The sequence below is a fragment of the Tachypleus tridentatus genome, chromosome 7 (genome assembly GCF_004210375.1).
Source record: "Tachypleus tridentatus isolate NWPU-2018 chromosome 7, ASM421037v1, whole genome shotgun sequence".
Taxonomy (NCBI): Eukaryota; Metazoa; Arthropoda; class Merostomata; order Xiphosura; family Limulidae; genus Tachypleus; species Tachypleus tridentatus.
The window spans coordinates 136566225-136588162 of record NC_134831.1 but is presented as its reverse complement, the minus strand read 5'-3'; the positions used below and the strand labels follow the sequence as shown (position 1 = coordinate 136588162).

Genomic DNA, 21938 nt, shown 5'->3' with positions numbered 1-21938 from the left:
GGTATCGCTCGGTTGGTATATCTGGTACATATGTATTATTCGATTGATACACTTGCTATAGTTGATATTACTCGGTTGGTATACTTGTCACAGCTGCTGTTATACTGTTGGTACACTTGGTACATTTGTTATTACACTATTATTTCACTTAATACAGTTGGTATTACACGGTTTTTACACTAGGTACAGTTAGTATTACTCGATTGGTACACTTGGTATTACGTAGTTGATACGCGGCAAAATATTGTAAAGCCAATTGCTACACATTTAAATATTGTTGTTATCCTCGGTACAGTTGGTATTACTCGATTTGTACAGTTGGTACAATTGGTATTACTTGTTTGGTACACTTGGTATCGCTCGATTGGTATACTTGGTACACTAGTATTATTTGCTTTTAGACTTGGTACAGATGGTGTTACATATTGATATACGTGGTACAACATTACTCGATTAGTACGCTTGGCATGCTGGTATTACACTGTTGATATAGGTGATATTATTCGGTTGATATATTTATTACAGCAGGTATTACACGGTTGGTATACTAGGTACAGTTGGTATTACTCGGCTGGTACACTTGGTATTACGTAGTTGATACTTAACAAAGTATTGCGAATATTTAAATATTGTGTGTATCAAAATAATATTTAGAAATTGAACAAAGGTACAGCCACTGTTGCTCATCCTTGTATGCACATTAGCAATCAGTACTGATATTAAAAATTCAGTTCAATTATTTATTTGATTTAATGCAACACAGCGACAAAAATAATTTATTAGCCTACTTTTGTGTTACACCATATAACAAATGTAATGGATTTAATATCATTTTAATATATATTCAGAAATGTGTGTAACTTATATTGTTAAATGTGTATTCCACATGTTCCGCCTGTTCTATAAATTCGTAGAAGATTCTCTAGCGTAAGAATCAACAACATGTGTTTTACGAAAGCACTAGCGTATCTTCGATTGTTGTTGCCAAGTGAACTTTCTAGAGTATCACCTTCATGTTTATAAATCGATACGCCGGGAGACAGTTATATAGAATATTGTTGGTCTGCTACAGTCAGTATACTATATGCCTAGGAAGCTCTAATTGTAATAAACGTTTATTAATTGGAAAGCTTCAGATAGTTGACCAGTAATGTTTATAGATTTCAAACATTTCGAACCGATTAACTCAAGAGGATTAACTTCGGATGTTAGTATTGTTTACGAGAACATTAGATATTTATCTTCCTCTGTAAAAAGTAAGCTTGTAAACCGTGCTAAGCCAAACAATAATAAGAGCTAGCCAATATTCCCGTCAAGTGAAGTAACTGTGCATCAACATAAAATTAATTCGCTCGTCGTGGACCTGGACCGTCGATAAAATAAGCAGTTCCCCACCAAATAGAAGACTGATTATTATTTGTGAGTTTGTAAAGTTTTATGCAAAAACAATTATTTGTAATAACCGTTATTATAAATTGTTTTGTTGTATCTCAGGAGGGCTGGTATGGGTATTAACACTTTTACGGAAATAGATCAGAGAACAACGTTTTTCTCTGCTTTATTTCGGTAAAAGTGTAAATACCCATACCAGCCACCATTTTTACTTTAAGTGGGTTTGCCGTCATTACGAAATCGTGTTGTTGTTTCTCGTGTATATTAAAATATATTTGTGTAAAGAAAGAAAATTGTGTGTATCAATCTTGTTGGTAAATATCATAGATCTGATACCTACTGACATCATTTAACCAGTAAATATCATAGATCTGATACCTACTGACATCATTAAACCAGTAAATATCATAGATCTGATACCTACTGACATCATTTAACCAGTAAATATCATAGCTCTGATACCTACTGACATCATTTAACCAGTAAATATCATAGATATGATACCTACTGACATCATTTAACCAGTAAATATCATAGATCTGATACCTACTGACATCATTTAACCAGTAAATATCATAGATCTGATACCTACTGACATCATTTAACCAGTAGATATCATAGATCTGATACCTACTGACATCATTTAACCAGTAAATATCATAGATCTGATACCTACTGACATCATTTAACCAACTTATAAATTAAAATTAAAATTTCCGACCATTCAAATCGGAGACTCGTCAGAGATAAATTATTATACGCAACACACAAACAAAATTAATGTGAAGTGGATCACTATCGCTTGCGTGTGTAATGTATAAACTATTAACTCTTTGATGGACAATCTAATGTTATATATATATATATATAAATGTATATTAATGACTCATTACGATGCAAATAATTTTAAATCATTTCTAACTTAAGAAAGTTGTCAATGTTGCTGGTTATAAAATCACTACGGTAAAATATTAAATTTTGTAAGATTTTAATCAATGTTCAGTTCCAAAATAACGTAGCTTTCCTGAAGTCCTAAAATAATTTCTTATTTATTAATTCGTAGGTAAGAGAGGGTATCACTGAAGAATTTAATCGGATTTACACAGTTTGAGAGAAATTGTAAGAAGCTTATATTGTTTTATATGTTGGTTTAATTAAATAACTATTGTGTTTCTTTGGTATTTCCTTTGTTGTTGTGAAAAAGGTAAAAAACAATTGTTTATATGAACGAACGATAATTATAATTCTGGAGTTCCTCGTAGTTAGACAGAGGATTGTTAATAAGTATATAAGATGTAACTGGACAATAATATTAAATATATTCCTTATGTTAAGATAACCAGTAAGTTCAAGAAATTAATTTAACCCAAAAATACTAAACACTTAGTGACTATAACCTAAACGATTTCGGAAGGTCCACCTTTTTTAACTTTAGCATAGTACCGGTTGTTCTAGATTATTTTATGGTGATAAGAATAGATCAACAAATTATAATATAATTTTGTGTGTACTATCATAGGACTCGGCATGACCAGATGGGTTGTGACGTTCAACTCGTAATCTGAGGGTCGAGGGTTCGAATCCCCGTCACACCAAACATGCTCGCCCTTTCAGTCGTGGAGGCGTTATAATGTGCGGTCAATCCCACTATTTGTTGGTAAAAGAGTAGCCCAAGAGTGGGCGGTGATGACTAGCTGCCTTCCCTCTAGTCTTACTTAAATTAAGAACGGATAGCGCATATAGCCCTTGTATAGCTTTGCGCGACGGAGATGCTAACCCGCGACCCTCAGTTTACAAGTCGTACGCCTTAACACGCTTGGCCTAATAATTATGAAGCAAAAAGTATTAAGTAATAGTTGAAAACAAGGTGTAATTATGTAGCATATATCAAATAAAAATGAATAATGAAATTCTATTTTCTAAATGCGGATGAATTAATATAGTGCATTTCTTAATTACAAATTATTAAATTAAAGAGTCGATCACTAAAGAACAATAAACTCACTAAGTGATATGTTCTAACCATAAGCTAATAAATTAATTATGTGGCAAGTTCTGATTACAAATAAATATATTCTAATTCTTGAAAAGATAATAGGGACTAGATAAAGATTGAATTGTATATAAATATATTAGGCCTAACATGATGTCTTATGACAATTGCAATTTATTATAGCATTTTGCTAGCTGGTAAAATGCGTTCACACCAATACAAGCACGTAGAGTTTAGAAGTAGGACTTACTGAATTGAAACAAATTCATTATATAATATTTATTGTAGAGTGATTAATCAATGATATGGTTATTAGTCTTTTATGAGTTAATGTTTCAAATGATACTCACTAAGAGTAAATGAGAACTGATTAAATAGCAGTTAGTGAGTCATAAATTAATTCATAATATAGCATTTACTTATTGCAAGTTACTTCATAAATTAGTACCTATTTATTATTAAACAATTTATGATGTTGTATTCACTATGGTGAAATAATTCTCCATACAACATGTTAGTGTTTTCATGTCTTGTTTACTTTATACACGCGTTCTCTTGGCATCACGTTTACTTTATACACCTGTTCTCTTGGCATCATGTTTACTTTATACACGCGTTCTCTTGGCATCACGTTTACTTTATACACGCGTTCTCTTGGCATCACGTTTACTTTATACACGCGTTCTCTTGGCATCACGTTTACTTTATACACGCGTTCTCTTGGTATCACGTTTACTTTATACACGCGTTCTCTTGGCATCACGTTTACTTTATACACGCGTTCTCTTGGCATCACGTTTACTTTATACACGCGTTCTCTTGGCATCATGTTTACTTTATACATACGTTCTCTTGGCATCACGTTTTTTTTCATTCTCTTATCACGTTTAATTTATGTTCTCTTGGCATCACGTTTAATTTATACACCTGTTCTCTTGGCATCACGTTTAATTTATACACGCGTTCTCTTGGCATCACGTTTAATTTATACACCTGTTCTCTTGGCATCATGTTTACTTTATACATGCGTTATTTTGGCATCTTGTTTACTTTATACATATGTTGTTTGGTTCGTTGTTTATTTTGTTCAAATGTTTTCATGATGAATTGTTTAACTTTGTACAAATATTTTTTATGTATTCTTTAACTTTGAACAAATGTTCTCCTGGTGTCTTGTTGACTTCATACATGCGTTCTCTTGGTGGCTTGTTTAATTTAAAGAAGTTAATTCGTCGTAAAATGAACTCAGATGTTTAGTACGTGACGAAAGAGAGTTATATGACCTTTCAAATTTAGTTTAGATAATGAATTAAAGTATGTTTGGTTAGGTTTGTACGCTGAAAGGTAAACCTAAAAGAAAATAGAAACCGAACGTTCAGTAACAATTATTCTTTAACGTTCAAAACTAAATATTCATTCAAACAAAACCAGGTTTACAAGAAGACCTATTTATTTGGAACGTATTTCAGACCTGCGTTATATTAATTATTTTTGATATACCTGAGGGCATGTTTCCGAGATTAGCCATGTTTCAAGTAACTTGAAGCATGATCTTCGCCTACACTCAACAGAATTCAACAGGCAAGCCTTCGCGCGTAGGTGGTAAAGACTCTCAACCGTAAGAACTCGAGATGTTTTTTTGTTTTGTAATGCTTGAAGTAGAGCTGTATTCAACTGAACCTAACTTTTGTTTCTGAATCTGTTCTTTCTTACAGTTTGTTTGTCACAGCTCGAGCAAATAGCTTTAGAAATGTAACGTTTCTAGTTTTCCCACTATCATGATCAGAATGTTTCTCTGGTGGTTACAAATTTGTTATTATAAATTATACTATACATGACTACCTTTTATCGTGTTTTACTCTATTTTGACAAATTCAACAATTTGATTTACATAAAAATTTTAAGAGTTAAGTGCAACAATGAAAGTATGTTATAAACTTAAAACTGAAAGACAACTAATGTACTCGAACTTATACGTCCAAATATACATATAAAATATTTAGTGATGTCTAGAAAACCCACTTGTAGAGAAAAATATATATGTAAAATATTTATCAAACTCTATAACTTAACTATAGTAATGTATATAAGATATGTGACAACTTGAAGCTGTATGGCCTGTACTTTAAGTAACATTTTTTTTCAAAATAGATATATTAGTAAAAATTCAGACAGTGATGTTTATAATAATAATAAAATAAGTGTAGCATCTTTAAGTAACAATTCCATGGAAAAATTATCAAATAGATTCAAATGATGATGTTGTGATTGTAAAAGATATGCAACGGCCTCATGTAATGGTGTCGTGATAGTGAACAATATGTAAGAGGTCCAAATAAAGATGTCATGATAGTGAAATATATGTAACGGGCTCATGTATTGGTGTCGTGATAGTGAAAATATGTAAGAGGTCCAAATAACGATGTCGTGATAATGAAACACATGGAGCTGAGCGATTATACTTAGAGTAATAAAAATTATATAAACGTCTAATATTTTTGTGCTACCTTTTAATCTTTAACAATAAAATATATAACTATTATATTACCTTAGCACTAGAATTAAGGAAACTATCAGTCGAACACGCTTGCCTCTGTCTTCATTGGAAGAAATCGAGACGATAAATCATGTAATTGGAAGAGAACAGAAGTGGAAAAGGAATCGAGTATATTATAATATATCAACAAGACTACATGAGTCATATTTCATTTTGACAAGATCTTTCATACAATACCAGGGCTTATCAGGCCGACTAGATTATGAGAAGCGAGATAGTACAAATCTGCAAGTTCGTGATAAAAGATGGTTTAGTAATAACCTCATGTAAGAAACCCGTACACAAACAAAAAAACAATTTATACAAGTTGTAACGTATTTATTAATGTATTTATTTTAATATCGACGTGTGTTTTAGTTAAATATATATTTAGAAATGAATGTAGCGTATATTGTTAAATGCGTATTGCGAAATTCCAGCCTATTCCCTAAATTTGTAGAAGATTCTCGAGTGCAAGAATCAACAATATATATATTTTACGAAAGCACTAGAGTATTGTTGGGCCAACTGAACTTTCGAGAACGTCGTCTTAATGTTTATAAACAACACGCCAATAGACACTTTGCATAAACTGTTGATTTGTTACAGTTAATGTGCAATTAATTTCGGCCCCCCCGCTAGTACAGCGGTATGTCTCCGGATTTACAACGCTAAAATCAGGGGTTTAATTCCTCTCGGTGGGCTGAGCAGATAGTCCTTTGTGCATTTGCTATACGAAAAACACACGCAATTAATTTCGGAAGCTATAACTGTGATAAAAACTTATCAATCGGGAAACTCTAAATAACTGTCCATGAACGTGTATAGATTTCAAACCGTTTAACTTCAAAGAATTAACTTCGGACTTTAGTTGGTATTTTTACAGTGACTTTAGATAACTTCGTCGGAGTAAAGTCAGCTTGAAAATGGCATGAGAAAAGCCAAGAAAGAGACACACCACTTAAGTGAACTATACTGATATCAACTGGAAACTAATTAGCTCATCGTGAACTGCTCATAAAATATTCAGTTTCAGACAGATAGAAGACTCAATATTCTTTTTAAGTTTGTAAAATATTTGTTAGTAAATTATTATTTGTAATAACCGTAATTATAAATTGTACTTTTTTATGTATATGGAAATATGTTTGTGATAAGAAAGAAAATTATGTGCATCAGTCCTGTCGGCAACTCTCATAAATTTGATACACATCGTCTGAGATAAATTACAATACGTAACTTAACAAATTGAAAGCTTGTTCGAGATAAAATAAAATACACAACAAAATTTAGATAACTTGTCGCGATCTGTGGAGCAAGAAAGAAAAAAATAGCCAACGTAGATTCATAGCGACTTCATCAGCAATTGCAGAAGTTGTGTAGAGGTTACTTATCAACTTTCATGAACAACTATTATTATGGCGTGAACTAAGTTTAGTAAGTTAATTATATTCATTATCAATTTTACCTACGTCATTTACTAATATCATTTGTAACAGAATGTTACAAATAATTTATTCGTGATTATTATTTTATTTGATAGCATATGTGAACTTGTGAGTGAATCTAAAGTGGGATATGAATATGTGATATCATGCAACCGCATTACGCCTACAATATTCAGTGCCAAAGAGACCTTTCGTGCGATAGCAGGTGGACATATAACATACATACTAGTAGTTTTAAAGCTATTCATATCATAAACTTTCATGAACAACGATCGCTACAATTAGAACTCAATTAAGTGAATTATAATTGCTATCAATGTTACTTACGTCACTTACGAATAACATATTTTGCGTAAAGGTTATTTAATACAGAAGTTTTTCTTAAATAATTTACACATCATGGTTTATCATAAACATCATGATAGCAGCCGAAGAGGCTCGGCATAACCAGGTGGATAAACCACTCGAATCGTAATCTGAGGGTCCTGGGTTCGAATTCCCGTCGCACCAAATATGTTAGCACTTCCAGCTGTAGGGGCATTATAATGTGACGGTTAATCCCACTATTCGTTGGTAAAAGAGTATTCCTAGAGTTAACGGTGGGTGGTGATGACTAGCTGCTTTCCCTCTAGTCTTACACTGCTAAAATAGGGACGGCTAGCATAACTTTGATCGAAATTCAAAAAATAAACAAAACAGTCTTTTCTAATCGAATAGTGGGATTGATCACGACTTTACAACGTCCCCATACCTAAAGGATCGAATATTTGACGATGTGATTCGAACTCGCGACCGACAGATCACAAGTCTAAAGTCCTAACTACCAGGTTATACCACTATCTCCATCAGGTGAATCAGTGCCATTATAATAATTACACGTTTTTTGTTTCATGACTTGCATACTTTTATAGTTGGAACACTGTATTAACCTAGCTATATTCATTACTGGATTAATTTTTTTGGTTCTGATCTATTTAGGTAGCGTGCTTTGATCAGAAGTTAATAATAATAATTTATTTGTAAAATATACTTTTATTCTAAATTGCAGTTGAGGTTTTCAAGTGCACAGTAGTTAACTTGGTTTGTAATGTCATATTTTAATAGGGTTTAAAATAATGAAAGCTTAACAATTATGAGGTTTGTTCAGAGTGTTGTTTAAACTCTAAATAAAATAAAAGTATCACGAAAGCGAGATGCGAAACTTCTACTGTACGTCTTGTTCACCAACTATGTATAATTTTAACAATTAAATAAATGTATTTATACATACAGGATAAGTAACAATCCACTTTCAAATGTGGTGACATTACGGGGGAAAAAAAGTGAAATAACTGTACATGAGAAATAAAATGCACTCAACGTTTCGCTCACACGACTTTCGTTGCCACTGAAGTGATGGAAGAATTGAATTGGATTATACAAGAGTGTAAATCCAATATGAGGTTTGGAATGTGTAATAGTACCAAATTAATGATGACATGACTGATTCTTGGTTAGCCAATAAGAGTAAGGTGTGAAGGTGGGATGTAGGTGTAAGGAAGACAAGGAGAGTGAGGTAGTTGTTCATACAAAAAAGGAAATTATAAAGAAGGTGTTAACTAAAAGTTATGGTCCAAAAAATAAGTTGTTGGTTAAATAAAGCAATGTCTAGGGGAACGGAAGTATTAACTTCAATACAATAATTCAGCGTTTTAACTAAGATAATTTTTAACTATATATCATATATATTATATTGTATTGTATTGTATTAGGTTATATTATATTATATTATAATTATAAATATATATATTTTAAGTAAAATGTCTATAGATTAAAAAAAAAGAGAAAAATCAGTTATTTATCAGTTCTGTTGATATATTTAAGTGATTTACATTAGACATGCATAACTTAGTGGTTAACTTACTGGGCTGTGGATGGGAAAGTCCAAAAATCAAGGCGTGATGTGCAGGTCAAAGCGCCTCGCATTTCCAGTTGTATGATAACACTATGTAACACAATTTTTACTTTTTCTTGTTCCTGGGCAGAAAGTGTTACTTCCCAATTGCTTATGCCTAAAGTAAATGAAAAAGACCTATTTTTCTCTTCAAACTTTGCTTTTGTGACCTGGGTAAGGAAATTTTCAAATTTACCCATTTCCCTAAACATTCCAAGTAGATTCAGTACTGAGTAGCTGATAGAAAATTTTCTCGAACTTACAAGAATTTAAGAACTTTCTAGAATGTTGTAGAACTTACGAGAATTTTCAAGAAACTTTTAGAATTTTCTAGAACATTCCATAGTAATATATATATATATACAGGGGCTTACCACTCACCACTTCAGTTTAGTTCTAGCTGCCTTAGTGAACACATAGACTTATCTGATGTTATCAGAGATAGCATCAAGAAGCTGCAAGCATTCTTCAGTCTCATTCTGCTATGCATGTGGCCACTTTATCAAGACAAGAGTGAAAAAGTGCTCTGTGACAGCATCTACTAAAATGTATGAAGCCTACAAAACATATTTCGACATGCCTATCGGGGATCAAGACAAACCCTGGGCTCATTTTACCTGTGAGAACTGCAAAAAAACTCTAGAAGGTAAGACGGACAATTTTTGCTTGCTTGAATAGTAAGATTTTATATGATACAAATTTTAGACCTTTTAAAATTTAAAAATATTTCATTTTTTAAAAATTTCCAATAGTATAGAAAAAATATCACATATAAAATATTTTTCATGAACCTCTTACACATTAGTTGTGGATGAAATAACTTTATTCTTCATAATAATAATTTTATTTTGCTCTTTTGCAGGATGGTACAGAGGGGAAAAGAGTGTCATGAAATTTGCTATTCCAAGAGTTTGGCGTGAGCCCACTGACCACTCAGTGCTACTTCTGCATGGTGGACCCTTCCAAACGTCGGGCTGGCAAGAATGCTTCAGCTACCATGTATCCAGACCTTCCATCATCCATCATTCCAGTGCCACACTGCCCTGAGCTCCCTGTACCCACTGCCAGAGAGAAGCAGCCATCTCGAAAAACTACTCACTTCTAAACATTTTTGTTCATTTTTCTATAACTTTAGAATAAATACATGTAAATCTTGAATCATATGTTGTTTTATTCAGACCTTATGTAAATGAAAATGTGTAAATTTACCCGTTTTTACCTTGGAAATAGGTTAATTTCTAAATTTCATTATCCAGGTCACAAAAGCAAAGTTTGAAGGGAATAATGGCCATTTTCTGTACTTTTACAACATAAGCAATTAAGAAATAACACATACTATCCAGGAACAAAATTTGTGTTAAATAGTGTAATTAATCCCGTTATTCGGTTAAGAACACTTGTAGACAATGACTGCTGATAACTGGGTACCCTTCTTCAGGTTGAATATTAGTTCTTAATTATAGACGTTAAGCCTCGGGTCTCTGGTCTGGCTGCTCAGCCCATCTGTTTTATAACATACTGTTCAGATTAAAACTACCAAACACTAAAGTCAAGTAAATATATTTTAAACAAGTCGTTGACAGTTTCTATATTTTGTGATATTAAATCATTAAAGCTACTCCTCCTTGCTGAAGTTATGTCTTTACTGATTTAACGGTTCAAATAACTTTAGTTAAAGTTAAAAATTATTATATAACTATTGCATATTAAATTTATTCTGTACTTAATGTAAAGCCCATCGTGTAGCTTTGAGCTTAACAACAAAACAAACAAACTTAATATAGAGCTCAGTTCAGTTCATGTTCATGAATTCATTGGTATAAGAACTCATTTAGTCGCAGGATCAAATAAATGACAGTATAACTGTACTTTAGGAATATGTTATAAGAAAACAAATTAATAAAACTATATTAGAAATTTAGAAACCTTTATTCGGCTTCACTGCCAAACCATAGAACTAGATACAAAATGTTTTAGGGTCACATGAAAACTAAGTGTTTAAGTGCATTGAAAAGCAAATACATATATAATACTGATTTAATAACATGAGTCAAAGTTCTGTAGTCCACACAATGACTGAATATAAGAAACGTTCTGAAAAACCCGTTGTCATAGCTGATTCAAAACAAGGTCATCTTCAGTTCAGGCCTATAAATATCAATTAAGCTTAATCTATCTCTTATTACCTACTTTACCACAAGTTACTGAATAATTAGGCAGTTTTCACTTTCATGCTCCAAAATGATTTGCTTTGTTTTGAATTTCGCGCAAAGCTACTCGAGGGCTATCTGCGCTAGCCGACCCTAATTTAGCAGTGTAAGACTAGAGGGAAGATAGCTAGTCATTACCACCCACCGCCAACTCTTGGGCTACTTTTTTGCCAACGAATAGTGGGATTGATAGTCACATTATAACTCTCCCCTACGGTTAAAAGGGCGAGGATGTTTGATGTTGCGGGGATTCGAACCCTCGACCCTCCGATCACGAGTTGAGCGCTTTCACCACCTGGCAATGACAGGCTGCTCCAAAATGAATTGATGCCGACGTAAGTTTTCAAACCTTTCCCATTTACAGTTTTAAAAAGTATAAAAGCCTGACTCAAGCCCATGTTAGATACTTCCAGTGACTTGTACAAAAGAGGTTTGGAAACCATAATGTTTGCTTATGGACAGATTGGGCGTGTCCCAGTGGCTAACAAACAGGACTGTGGATCGCAAAATCCAAGGTTCGAGCAGTGATACGCCAGTGATGGTCACTAAACAAAGAATTACTACTAAACGTACGAAGTTCGTTAGTGTAACACAAATGTAATTAATAATTAGTAAATGTTTAAAAAAGATCTACTTATTAAGACACTGCATATAACGTGACCTAATCTCGTGACTTGTAGAAAAGACCCAACTTTCAGCCTTATGATAGTTATTTTACGAAACTGTACTACAGAATAAGTTGTCAGTCACTTGTCACACCACAATTTTAAGTAATAACTATCATTATAGCCTTGTGATATTATGATCTCGAATAACGATAGTCGTTAGAGAGGTTTCGCACCATGAGTTTAAATAGCAGTATTATCATATCATGGCGTTAAATAATAATCGTTAGAGTTTTGTGATATCAAGATTTTAGATAGCAAAAATCTTTCTGTATAGTATGGTATCATAATTGTGAATAACAACATTTTTAAGAGTTTAGTGTATTTGTTGTATTCATACACAGCGTGACACTAAATCATTTTAAAAAAAATTACAGTTTTATTGTTCTTCTAATATTGGTCCATAAATATATATGAAAAAGTAATTCATATGGAAGAAAATATTTCCACCAGATCGGCTTGAGATAAACATGTAAAAATGGTGAATAGTAAACATGTAAATTTAAATAAAGGATTGAACTGAACTAAAGAGGCAGTGAATAGAGACGTTGAATTACTCAAGAAAAACACAAAATGTTAAAATAAACCAGTTCTCAACTCTGCTAATTAAACTTTATCGTCCTTAAGGAGAAATTATTAAGGATTAATTATGAACGCGAAGGAAACTTGTATAATAAAAACAAATTAGTATTGCCACACAACCAAATCCATCTGAAACTGTGACCGTAAAATCAGACTAATGGGTAGGTTCGTCTTCACGAAAGTCAATAGGTTTTCAGCCTGGCACGCCTAGTACTTGTTGCCGTACAAAGAGCGTAAGTTGATCGATGAGCAGATATTACGCCGCGCGCACGAGAACGTACACGAGTGACTATCGAATTTGTGGCTGTCTACGAATAACAATCACACATTAAGAGTTAAAATTAATGCGACTTTTATTGGAATATCAGGGGTTGTGGTGAACAGGGGTGGATTAGGATGTGGAAAGAAAAAAAATTTTCTGGACCGCATTAAACAATCTATAATAACGAGTGTTATTTGAAGGAATATAATGTCAGGAGAGGTAAATATACATATAGTGGGCAAACGTTAATGATCAGTAGACACTTTAGATTAATAGAGATAAGTTCAAGCAACAAGAAATGAAATGGCACGAGGCCCAACACCTTAGACTGCAACGTAACAATTTGACGTCACTTCACATTGAAAACAACATTTATATATTTCATTTACATTATTTTCCTTATTCTTGTGAAGCTATCGAAAGTCAAAATAATTAATTAAATTATTGTTAATGTGATTTAATTATACGTTAGAATGTCGTTATTTCTGGTTATTGATCAGAAGACGCTATTTGTGGTTGTCATTCCATGAAACTACGGTGTTTTAAGAAATTGTTTCCATGATGAAACTCAGTTAAATAGGTCGAAGTGTAATTTTTGCGCCGTGTTACGTCAGTTCATTGCTTCGCGCAACTCTTACCATTGGTACAATGTAAACACCGTCCTGACATATATAATGGCAAAAATTAAATGTATAAAATAGATCAATACAACTATATACGGTTCTCAGTATTGTTAGGTACAAAAACAAATATTTATATTTAAATGTAGGATAAATAAAATAAATGGTAATGACATTTGTATAAACTACATACCAAAACACAGATAAATTTAAGAAACGTAATATTTAAAAGAATTAACTAAACAGTAGACGTTGTTGTTTCTATGTTTCGAAGAACGCGCAGTTAAAAACGCGAAGCTTACGTATTATGAGGGAAGATATACATTGAATAACATTGTGTAATATTAAGCGATATACAAGTACGTTGAATAGATTACCTTGTGCCAGGATGGGTGTAGTAATAAATAGTGTTCCATAACAACTAGGTTGTCAGGAAAAAGACATTACACAGATTGTCGCCTCATTCTGCAAACGTTAGGAACAAATTTGCATGCCCATGTAAACATCAGACAGTATACCGCAGCTAAATAATCACTCGTAAGATAGCTACAAATATACAACTGTTAAATTAAGAATTCAAATGAAAGCGCATATGATGCTGAATCCATATGTAAACGTTACGCTAGTTTTAAGAATATTTATTACAGTCAGAAACTCGGCAGGATTCAGATTATTTTATACAAATAAAACACAGTAAGAATAATAGTCCTTGCAAGAAATAGCACAACAATACCCCACGAAAAAAATAATGGCATGTCACGAAACAATAAGAATATATATTAGAAATAACAGTGAGTAGTGAACAATACCTATAATAAAGAAAGATATAGTTGAAACACAACAAGAATATTTATTACAACGAACAGTTGTCTCAGCGGTAAGTCTATGGGCTTCTAACTCATTAAATTAGGGGTAGATATCTTCGATGGGTACATCACTGATAGCCCATTGAGTAAATTTTGCTTAATAATAAAGAGACTGGAACAATAGGAAAATCCGTTACAAATAACAACATATAAAAACTCAATAATCAAACCTATTACAAAGAACAACAAAACAGGGTGCAATAAGAATACTATGACAAAGTACAACACATTAGGGCACAATAATAATACATATTACAAAGAACAAGACATTAGGACACAATAAGAAGACATATTATAAAGAACAACAAATTAGGGCACAATAAGAAGACATATTACAAAGAAAGCGGCAGAACTATAATACAATGAAGCACACACAGTGTCTGAGCTAATAAAGTACACAGTACTAGTGAGTGTAAGGAATCTGTTATCACTAGATAGTGGTGTGAGGAATCTGTTATCACTAGAGAGTGGTGTGAGGAATCTGTTATCACTAGAGAGTGGTGTGAGGAATCTGTTATCACTAGAGAGTGGTGTGAGGAATCTGTTATCACTAGAGAGTGGTGTGAGGAATCTGTTATCACTAGATAGTGGTGTGAGGAATCTGTTACCACTAGATAGTGGTGTGAGGAATCTGTTACCACTAGATAGTGGTGTGAGGAATCTGTTATCACCAGATAGTGGTGTGAGGAATCTGTTATCACCAGATAGTGGTGTGAGGAATCTGTTATCACCAGATAGTGGTGTGAGGAATCTGTTATCACCAGATAGTGGTGTGAGGAATGAAAATAAACAGTAAAAAGGAAGTTGATTTTATATAACACAATAGTTGTTATGGTTGTGACTAAAAAAGAAGTGTACAATAGAAAGTATGTTTTATAGTAAAGTGGTGAGCTGTTAATATACAGTATTGGTCAGTACAAATATATATACATATGTAACTCATTAAAGTATTTTGACATTTATTTGATTAAGAGTGTATAAAAAAAGTATACGTAAATTCTGACTAGATTCATAAAATTCTTACCTGGGGAACACACATTATGTCCATGATATACTCCAAGTCATAAGTGACGTCACAAACCTCTGTCAATGTCTTAACTAGAACCTGTCCAATCAAATCATGTTTGGAAAATCGGTCGAAGTCGTACACAGAAAACTGTAACGTGCGAGTTTTTAACTGGTCGTAACTGACACCGAACACAAACGTTTCATTGAAGACTGGGTTTAGATTCTTGAGATGAACCTGTTGCATATAACACAGTATAACCGTTTAAAATAAAACCTCTCTATCAGAGAACCAAACTGTCAAGCGCTTTCTAATGACGCTTTTTTCTTGAGTTGTTTTTGTATCAACACTTAAAAGTGATTCACAATAACACAGTATAAATGCTGATTATATGAACCCATTCTCACTAAGACATAATATCACAAACACACCAAAAATAGCTGATAGTAACAAGTTTATTTACATGTGAGTTAGTTTTTTGTTCTTGTAGTTGACTTTCCAACCAGGAAACAGATGTATCATATTGTTCTTGATGCCATTTTTGTTATAACCATGAACCAACCTTAGATCAACTATATATAGAATGAGATGAGATTAGGGTAGATGCTACTCTGGCATTTGATCTTTCATGGCATCTTCATTGTCTTCCAGGGCAAATTAGAGTAAAATCTGGGCAATATTGGATTGAATAAGCTGAATTTACTTATAAGTTAAATAACCTAATATAACCCCAGTACCATAAAGAGTTGATCTATGGAGGGTGTCTAGTTTTAACAAAAAACAATCGTAATTTTGTTAGCTCATTGGCAGGCAAACTACTGTGACAAGTTAAAATTAAAGAAAAAAGAAAAAACATAGGATTGAATTACTTCAGTGTCACGAATAGAATAAGGCCACTGTTTAAGCCTGATATAAACAAACAATTTAGAAATAAAAAAGTAATATAATTTACAACAAAGAAACATACAAACCCGTGTCTGGAATTTTTTCTTGCGATCGGGGAGAAGATATATCTTGACATACGGGTCAGAGGATCCCGTGAAATCTTTTACTGGGAGGTCTCGAGCTTCAAGAACCTGAAAAAGATAAATATCTTTCATATAAACAAAGACTGTAGACAGTTAAAAATTGAGAAGCTCGAAACAAGGGAGTTGATTTGTAAGTTAAGAGAAAAGTAAATTAGCTTGTCATTTCACATCAGAAGGAGCACGTAAGCTGGACCGTGAAGAATGATGTTTGAAAATAACTTATCTACAGAGTAACAGTTGCAGAAAACCGTATTAAAGAAATAGAAACAATAGAGTTAAATCTGCCAATATCAGTCTGTGTTTAAGTTGTAATGAATAAAAGTTATGCGATGTCGACACATCCCTGAAAATGTTTTTGTTGAAAACAATTGTTTCTCGCTGAAAGAAAAACAAAACAATCTTTATTCAATTAATTTCTCAACATCGTTCCGTAGTATACTAGCCCTCATAAAAACAGAAACTTAATATATGTTAAGTTGGGAATTTCGACGATAAAATCGGTGCCATGAGTATTTCATGTTGTTAATATATTTAAAAAGAAACATAATGACTCAGTGGTTTATTGTCTTACATTGACAACGTTTGTCGTTACCTTTATGAATCAACCCTATCCACGTACTGAATATTCCTAGAATACAAAGAATATTTAAGCTTTTTTGTTTTTCCATTAGGAGATATTTAGTTACAAAACTGTAATTATAAAAAAAGTTCACACATTATAAAATTCAGATAATAATTGTCACACACGCACATATAATATACTATTTAATGTTCCAATCAAAACTTTCGTTGCTAGACAATTGAGTCTATTAACCCTTTTATGTTCCGATAACGTCTAACATATCCTGTTTACACACCATTATCGTCTATACTCTGACATTTAAGCCTTCTATTATTTGATCGTATTTGTGAGTGAAATGGAGTTTTTAACGTTGTTAACCAATTGAGTTTATTTTAATACTCGTATTATATTCTAATAAAGTTTAGCGTATCTTGTTCAAACGACAACATTAACTCCCATACTCTGACAATTAAACATTCCACGTCATGGTCGTATTTGAGAGTAAAATGGAGTTTCCCACAAGGCTTTCCATGGTCACCATCTTCTTCTAACGTATTGTTGCTTTCAGTGGATACCTGTCGCACCAGCTCTTTCTTGTACAGTTCTGGTTTAATCTCTCCAACAGATGGCGTTTCACGAGGTGATTTGTTGCAAACTACAAAAAGGTGAAAAACTGTACCTTATGATATTTTTTATTCTTAAGAATTACAACACAAAATATATTTTACTGTTTAAATCTTCGTAAAAATTAGGTAATTTTGTTGTTGTCTGGACAATAATTAACGGCATTTTCAACTTTTAATTTGCGACTCTTCATAACTTATCTAATTATTTATATATTCAGAAGTTTATCTAACAGCTACATTTAATTATATAAAAGTATCCAAGAGCTGCATTAATATTCTTATTTCATTTCATGTTTATGACACTACGATGAAAATGATTAGGCTTAACAATATTTAGCAAGTTTATAAATAAAGTTTTAGAAGAACAGTAATGTAAAAAGAACTGTTAAAATATACTTTTAAGGTTTATCTTTAACTTTAATATATTTGCAGCGGTTTATTTTTAAAGAAAATAGAAAACAAAAAATTATTTTCATATTTTACTTACGAAAACAGAACAGTCATCTTTCGGTGAAAAAAGAATCATTGACTAACACACAAGTAAGAATCAATAAGAATTCAGACGAAGGTAAAATACGTAATGTCCTCTAAATAGAACGTTTGTGCGAAATTTAAAAAAACATAAAGCTCTTCGAGGGCTATCTGCGTTAGCTGTCCATAATTTAGCAGTGTAAGACTAGAAGAAAGGTAGCTAGTCAGCACCACCCACCGCCAACTCTTGGGCTACACTTTTATCAACGAAAAGTAAAATTTACCGATACATTATAACGCCCCCACGGCTGATAGGGCAAACATGTTTGGTGTGACTGTGATTCGCACCCGCGACCCTCGAATTACGAGTTGAGTGCCTTAACCATCTGGCCATGCCGTGCCTTAAATAGACCCTTTTTTATTTGGAAAAAGAAAAATCGTCTGCGAAGAGGAAATAAAATCTACGAAAGACGAAACTATTCATAAAGGTTAATTGGGTCTAAATACAATGTTTTCCTTATACCAAAAGGGTGTTTATGACTAGCTGCCTTCCCTCTAGTCTTACACTACTAAATTAAGGACGGCTAGCACAGATAGCCCTCGAATAGCTTTGTGCGAAACTTAAAAAACAAACAAATATACAAAAAGGAGTAAAATCGTTTGACAGTGAAGAAACGAAATAAATTAAAAACAAATTTTTTTGTGAAAGGATTGATTTCGGCTGAATATAAATTTTTCATTTTACTGGATCATTAAAATCGTTTGGCGGGAAGAAAATAAAATTCATGTTTGAGAATATAGACTGAATATAGTCTTCTTCTTATGACGGAAACAGCAGAATCGTTATCGACATAAGGTTAAAAATATATCAATAAAAGACAGATAGATCATACTGCAAAAGGTTCAGCGAACATGTTGTTGGGAGACATACTGTATTTTAAATTACTTTAGCGACAAATACATTTTGCCTAAAAATTAAGTTTAATAATACAACATTAAAACTCTGTACATTTAATATTACGTAAAAGGCCCGACATAGCTAGGTGGGTTAAGGCAGTCCACTCGTAATCTGAGGGTCGCGGGTTCGAATCCAAGTCGCACCAAACATGCTCGCCTTTTCAGTTGGGGTCGTTATAATGTTACGGTCAATCCCACTATTCGTTGGTAAAAAAGTAGCCTACGAGTTTGCGGTGGGTGGTGATGACTAGTTGCCTTCCCTCTAGTCTTACACTGCTAAATTAGAGACGGCTTGCGCAGATAGCTCTCGTGTAGCTTTGCGCACAATTCAAAAACAAACAAACAATATTAGGTAAAAGCATTCCCTTTGAAATCTAGTTGAAGATGTACCGAGAGGTCTAAAAATATTTAGAATCATTGGTCGGTGACACATGGTAAACTATAAAACTGTAACATTCTCCTGTGGTTTTCTTTTTCGCGTACTTGAAGCATTTGCTACGGTTTGATAGCTCTGAATGATTAAAAATATAATATATTCTTTCTATATATGAAACATAAACTGCTCTCTCAACAGTGCTCTGATGGGTCAGCAGTAACTCAAAGGTTTTAAACCTCTTAAAGTAATGTTTCGATATACCCGTAGCGGGCAAAGCAGAGATAGTCTATTGTGTAGCTTTGCGCAACAAACCGACTGATTTTAATATGAAAAAATTACCGTCCCCTCTCTAAATAATTCAAAATGTGTTAAAACTTGAAACGTTTGTGATACTATTCACAGGAGAAATGTAACCCTGACTCAGGAAGTGATGTTCTGCTTATGAAATGTTAACATTAAGACGTTCTTAAAATATTTTGCTTCAGAATAAATGATGAAGCATTTGAAAAATATTTAACTTGATTGATTTGAATTTCGCGCAAAGCTACTTGAGGGCTATCTGCGCTAGCCGTCTCTAAGTTACCAACAAATAGTGGGATTGACCCTCACTTTATATCGCCCCCACGGCTGAAAGGGCGAGTTTGGTGTGACGAAAATTCGATCCTGCGACTCTCAGATTACGAGTCGAGTGTCTTAACCACCTGGTCATTCCGGGCCTGTTCTATGTTGAAAACAACTAGTTGGAAGAGTTATAAGCTTGTGCTGAGAACAATCTACTAACGGCTTTTTATCTTGCATTGAAAAATAATCAAATGATTCATCAAAAGTGTAAAAAGAAATAAGTCCACTAATTATTATTCATCATACATTGAGAGAAATCAAGTATTTTTTCTACTCTGAAAATAAGTAAGTAATTCATAATCATTCTTCTCTAGAAACAATTAAACAGTAAATCTCTAGGTTAGATAAAATTACCAACTTATTAATTTTCAACACGAATTGAAAATGCCCCACTAATGATACTTTAGTCTGTATTCTGTTCATTAATTACTCTTCAACCTATACAAAACAATCCACTAATTACTCTTCAACCTATACAAAACAATCCACTGATTACTCTTCAACCTATACAAAACAATCCACTGATTACTCTTTAACCTATACAAAACAATCTACATATTACTCTTCAACCTATACAAAACAATCTACTAATTACTCTTCAACCTATACAAAACAATCTACTAATTACTCTTCAACCCATACAAAACAATCTACTAATTACTCTTCAACCTATACAAAACAATCTACTAATTACTTTTCAACCTATACAAAACAATCTACTAATTACTCTTCAACCTATACAAAACAATCTACTAATTACTCTTCAACCTATACAAAACAATCTACTAATTACTCTTCAACCTATACAAAACAATCCACTGATTACTCTTCAACCTATACAAAACAATCTACATATTACTCTTCAACCTATACAAAACAATCTACATATTACTCTTCAACCTATACTAAACAATCTACATATTACTCTTCAACCTATACAAAACAATCTACTAATTATCTTCAACCTATACAAAACAATCCACTGATTACTCTTCAACCTATACAAAACAATCTACTAATTACTCTTTAACCTATACAAAACAATCTACATATTACTCTTCAACCTATACAAAACAATCTACTAATTACTCTTCAACCTATACAAAACAATCTACTAATTACTCTTCAACCCATACAAAACAATCTACTAATTACTCTTCAACCTATACAAAACAATCTACTAATTACTCTTCAACCTATACAAAACAATCTACTAATTACTCTTCAACCTATACAAAACAATCTACTAATTACTCTTCAACCTATACAAAACAATCTACTAATTACTCTTCAACCTATACAAAACAATCCACTGATTACTCTTCAACCTATACAAAACAATCTACATATTACTCTTCAACCTATACAAAACAATCATATATTGCTCTTCAACCTATACTAAATAATCTACATATTACTCTTCAACCTATACAAAACAATCTACTAATTATCTTCAACCTATACAAAACAATCCACTGATTACTCTTCAACCTATACAAAACAATCTACTAATTACTCTTCAACCTATACAAAACAATCTACATATTACTCTTCAACCTATACAAAACAATCTACTAATTACTCTTCAACCTATACAAAACAATCTACTAATTACTCTTCAATCTATACAAAACAATCTACTAATTACTCTTCAACCTATACAAAACAATCTACTAATTACTCTTCAACCGATACAAAACAATCCACTGATTACTCTTCAACCTATACAAAACAATCTACATATTACTCTTCAACCGATACAAAACAATCTACATATTACTCTT

At 32.7% G+C, this 21938-nt stretch overlaps 2 protein-coding genes across 2 annotated transcripts in view; one reads left to right on the top strand and one right to left on the bottom strand.

The window, feature by feature from the left end:
- The window catches only part of LOC143256677 (synaptotagmin-10-like), a 60872-nt gene that overhangs the window by 12912 nt on the left and 26022 nt on the right, over positions 1-21938 (bottom strand). Inside the window, exons 3-5 of the mRNA XM_076514190.1 lie at positions 17565-17758; positions 16485-16589; positions 15532-15750 (exon numbers count right to left, since the gene is read on the bottom strand). Coding sequence (XP_076370305.1) covers positions 15532-15750; positions 16485-16589; positions 17565-17758 — 518 coding nt within the window. The remainder of the gene's footprint in view (positions 1-15531; positions 15751-16484; positions 16590-17564; positions 17759-21938) is intronic.
- LOC143254912 (uncharacterized) lies at positions 9702-10349 on the top strand. Its single transcript, XM_076509823.1, has 2 exons — positions 9702-9948; positions 10165-10349. The coding sequence occupies exons 1-2, from the start codon at positions 9732-9734 to the stop codon at positions 10347-10349; spliced, it is 402 nt and encodes a 133-aa protein (XP_076365938.1). The 5' UTR covers positions 9702-9731.